At 36.0% G+C, this 4,641-nt stretch overlaps 1 protein-coding gene across 1 annotated transcript; it reads right to left on the bottom strand.

Moving 5' to 3' along the window:
- Nucleotides 1–1,064: 1,064 nt before the first annotated feature.
- LOC122790095 (G-protein coupled receptor 12-like) lies at nucleotides 1,065–4,028 on the bottom strand. Its single transcript, XM_044057664.1, has one exon. The coding sequence runs from the start codon at nucleotides 4,026–4,028 to the stop codon at nucleotides 3,015–3,017; it is 1,014 nt and encodes a 337-aa protein (XP_043913599.1). The 3' UTR covers nucleotides 1,065–3,014.
- Nucleotides 4,029–4,641: the final 613 nt, after the last annotated feature.

Below are 4,641 nucleotides of genomic sequence, written 5' to 3'. Positions count from 1 at the left end.
CAATTATGTTTGTCTATTACATCCATCTGGAATGCAATATATGTGTTAGCACAACATATGTCAGACTATTCAGAATGGTAGATACCAGTTCCCTTTCTCTATGAGAAGATGTATATGTCACAATTAGCAGCTCTGCTGCTAAGCACAAACATCATTTGGTACATCTGCTCAATGATTCTAAGATTTTTCAGCTATAGAAGTCTCAGTGCATTTCTGCTGAGTCCATAACATGCGGAAACATAACACCTGCATAGGTTGCTTCCTAGAACGCATACAATTTAGACAAAGAAGCTGCCTAAAACAGTACTCACATGTGACACTAAACAAAGATTCCAGCTACCTGAGTTGATTGTAGTTTGGATTAATGTTAAAGAATTGGTCACTTACTGAAAAGCGGAAGCCCACTTTTCTCTGTGTCTTTGTTAAATTTCCTTCGGTCATTACAAATATCACGATTATCTTCTAGCAATTAGATATGTGGTTATTCAGATCTGCCTACTTTATAAAACAAAACTCAGTAAATGTTACATCGACATTTTGGGGCTTGATTTAAATGTGACAAATAACTCAAGAGAAAAGGAAATCAATATCAAAGACTGGATATACTTTAAAGATATATTTTGCATGTATGTTAAGCAAAAAATTGATTTGCTCAGTCATATTAAAATTAAAACTGTTTCTATGCTTCAGGCCTAGAGATTTATAGAACTGAACATTATTACATCACAGCCTTTATATTTTTAGCACCAGATTTCAAAAGATATGCTCTTGGTATAAGTGATTCACTCCAGTGTAAGGCCTATCTATAAAACAGGGTTACAACAGACTAAGCCACTTACACCTTAATGTAATGTCACGGTTATATTTTTATTACATAATAACTATGATTTATATTTTTGAATGAATGCTTCCTTAATAAGCAATGATGACGTGTATTTTATTAGCTTTCATGTTTTAGTGTAGCAATAATTAATTATAATGTACAGGCGATTTATGCATTTTACCAAACATCAGGAAAACTACCTTCTTTGAAAACGGTAGGCATATAATGCAGCTGTCTCCTCTGCAACTCCTACCCGACAAATTGCAGAACTATTGGGGGTTAATACAGAAAAATGTAATATAGATTGAATCACAATATCTAACATTATTTACTTAAGTAGTTTATTAGGTTAGTCTTAACACAGAGAATTTACAAACAACTGACTATATTTTCTAATTTAAAGATTTTACAAATAAAAATGTATCTTTGACAAGTCACTTTTGTGAGTGTATCATTATGTTTATCTTTGAAGATGAGTGTCCAAATAATTAAATATATTAAAATAATAATAATAATAATAATATAACAGGGAACTCTTTCTTCTGCTGTAGTCCCCAACTTTGTTCACAATAGTAAACTAATTTGACTACACCAGTGTCAGAGCAACAGTGCAAAAATACAAACTAATATCTTTCATGGAAAACTCAGTTCTGACAGCAACTCCAAAAGTCTACTACTCCAGGAATGTGCTATTATACACACTATAATAGTTTTCAGTTATACATCTTCTGAGTGTCTGAGAACATTTTAAGGCAAAAAACATTAATTACTAATTTCATTTGAAATGGAGTGCCTTTAAATATTTAAAAATCCCACCTCAAACCTACTAGAAATTTTCTTCAGTATTGCAAACGTCATTTCAACTGCATTTTTTACTCCTCTGTTTTTTACAATCATTGCCATTTTTTTGTAGAAATCTGTTCATAACAACAGATGTACACACCCACATATTCACAGGAGGAGACTGGATTTTCAGAATGTTATGTTTGCTGTTGCCTGTGACTTTCATTTAATAGGGTTAGCCAGAGCATGCACACGGACAGACACACACAGATACTGTTTGTTCAAAATGTGATTTTTGTTGCCTCCTGTGATTTTCGGTTAGAAGGATTAGCTATTGTCTTTGTTATTGTTTAATTTTGGACTTTGAAATCCTATCCTTCTCTAATTCCAGACTAATTCTGTAGAACCATTAGAATGGCTTAAGTCATCGATTATTGAATATTTTAATGATGTTATCACATTAAATGATAAAAGTTCAAGAAAAAGATTATTCTGAGGATATTTTCCAAGGATAATCAAACTGAAATGGCACAAGTTAGAATATTTTATCACATTTCCCTTATATTACGTTGCTATGAAGCTGACTACAAACATGTTTTTAGTAACCCAATGACCAGCCTATAACACACGTATACTTAAGACTGCAATATTTCAAACTAAAACAACACTCATATGGCATTATTTAATATGTGATAAAGGGTATGCATAAAACAGTAGATTTGTGGTCTTCATTTTCAGTTGTAGATTCTGAGCTTTCCACAGTTAGGTGACATAGTTCACCTTAAAAGCACTGCAATGTTGTAATAAATAAAGAGTTGCTGATTATTCTTATAAATACAAACTTTAAAGAAAATGCTATTGCAAAGTGAGAATACAAACTGCTAAGTCTGATGATTTGATTAAAAAAAAACAACTCAAGTAATTTTTCTTGGGGGAAATCTGCCAACCTTTGATTCCTCATTACAAGTCATTACCATGTAATATTTAATTGACTAACTGACCAACTGGAAACTGAGAAGGAGTGAGACAAAACACAATATATAAGAGCTTTCAAACTAGTGAAAATGGTACTATGAACCTCAGATTGTTAAGATTTAGCTCAGTGATACACCTGATTCTGTTTCTATGTATACTGAAGGTGGAATTCTAACAGGCATCTTCCGTTATCACTCAGCTAATAGTCCGTCCTGAGCCCATGTAAATATGGAGCCTCCGCTCATGCTCTTACTTGTCACCCAGCACATCATACAGTGTAAGCAGTGGCAGAGGAAACTTTAAATAGGCCTCATGCCAATCACAGCCAATTACAATCTGACTTGTATGATTCTCAGCTTTGTTACCTGGAACTTGAACCATTCACTAGGCATTTGGGGTAGTGTCAGTAATCTGTTCTTAAAACGCAAATCTCTTACACATCACTCGATGTCCTTGTTCTCAAAAAGTCAGACGAGATACAACCACAACATGCCAACCAGAGAGATTTCTGTATGTCTGGGTTCCTAAATGCATAAATAATAGGATTAATTAATGAATTACAGGTTACAGATAAAACCAGTGAATACGTATAAATCATTGGGTAACTGGAGTCTGCAATTAATGAGTAGACAGCTAGTGGGACCCAACACACAGCAAAGGTGCCTAGGATCAGTGACAGAGTAGACACACCCTTCCTAGTTGTTGAGGCCTGTGATGTTGCCATGAACTGGTGCTGGACTGCTATCTGCTGAGCGTGACGGAACGCAATTTTGCAGATCTGGAGGTATAGTTGCAACATCAAAGCGAAAACTATGAGAAACGATACAGCCAGGACTGCAGCATTGTTTTTAGTAATAGGACGAAGAATGCTACAAGTAGATTGATCCCTCAGGCAGTTCCAGCCAATGACCGGAAGCAATCCAAAGCCAATGCAGATGAGCCACATGGCGACCAACATCACGTAGGTAAATGTCAAAGTCCTTTCAGTGTGGTAGGTGAGAGCATTGTATAGAGATAGATATCGATCCACAGTGATGGCCAGCAAGTTGCACACTGAAGCAGAAAAAGAAGATATAAGTAGTCCTGCGGTGATTAGGGTCGCCATTTCCGAGTGGAAGAGGTACATGAAAATAAAGTTGACAATCAACCCAAGTCCAGCAAGCAAGTCGGCTAAAGCGAGGCTGCCAATGAGGATAAACATGGGAGATCGGAGCGTGGGCGTGTAAAAGAGGATAGCCAAGACAATGGCATTTTCACAGGACATCACAGTGCCAGCAACACAAAGGGCAACATCCCAAGGGTTGATGGTCTCCTCCGTGGACAGATCGGAAGCGGTGACCTTGGTGGAGTTCCGGTCCTCTTGCAGAGGCCAAATGGGTGGAAACTTGTAGGAGGAGTTATTCAGAGGTTGCAATGAGTCCATAACATCTGCAGGATGATGAAGCATAGCTGCAAAAAAAAAAAAAAAAAAAAAAAACATTAAAAAAGTGTACTAAAGCAAGACACGTTCAAATAAGCAGAATAATACATATCAAGATGCAATGAATTATCTCATAAAGGTGCAAATTAATGTAAACTGAAACTAAATATTTGAGTCTAAGCAGGACAGTTTAGCAGCCTCTTTACCTTACGTGTCTCCCTGTCTTGTTTTCCTTGAGTGTCTATCCACTGAACGGTTCAGTCTGAACCGATATTATAATTTCTTGCAATCTGTTCACTTTCCTCTGGCAATCAATCTTCACTATTCTTACGTGTAAATGCCACAGTAGTGGTAGGTGGACGCCCACTACCCTAATCGAAACACGACAAACTTCTGAGATATATTTCATAATGCAAATCCCAAACAAAAGAAGAACTAAACAGTTAATAAGAAATATAAACAGGAAGATATCCAGTAGCAGGTAATCCGACTAATGCACAAAGAAAATGGGCCAGCAAATGGTTCACATTTCTTAAATATAGACAATAATGCGACACGAGTCATCTTTGTGAATTAAATGCAATCAACTGAGCATGTGATGTAAGTAAAAATGCAAATATATATATACATAAAGAACATG

The sequence above is a fragment of the Protopterus annectens genome, chromosome 15.part0, assembly GCF_019279795.1.
Source record: "Protopterus annectens isolate FY-2018-M chromosome 15.part0, PAN1.0, whole genome shotgun sequence".
Classification (NCBI taxonomy): Eukaryota; Metazoa; Chordata; order Ceratodontiformes; family Protopteridae; genus Protopterus; species Protopterus annectens.
Note: the sequence above shows the minus strand (reverse complement) of the source record. Positions and strands in the feature narration are given on the sequence as shown.

What these genes read in the sequence shown, in the direction of transcription:
- LOC122790095 (XM_044057664.1), bottom strand. Translation starts at nt 4,028, where the DNA reads ATGCTTCATCATCCTGCAGATGTTATGGACTCATTGCAACCTCTGAAT.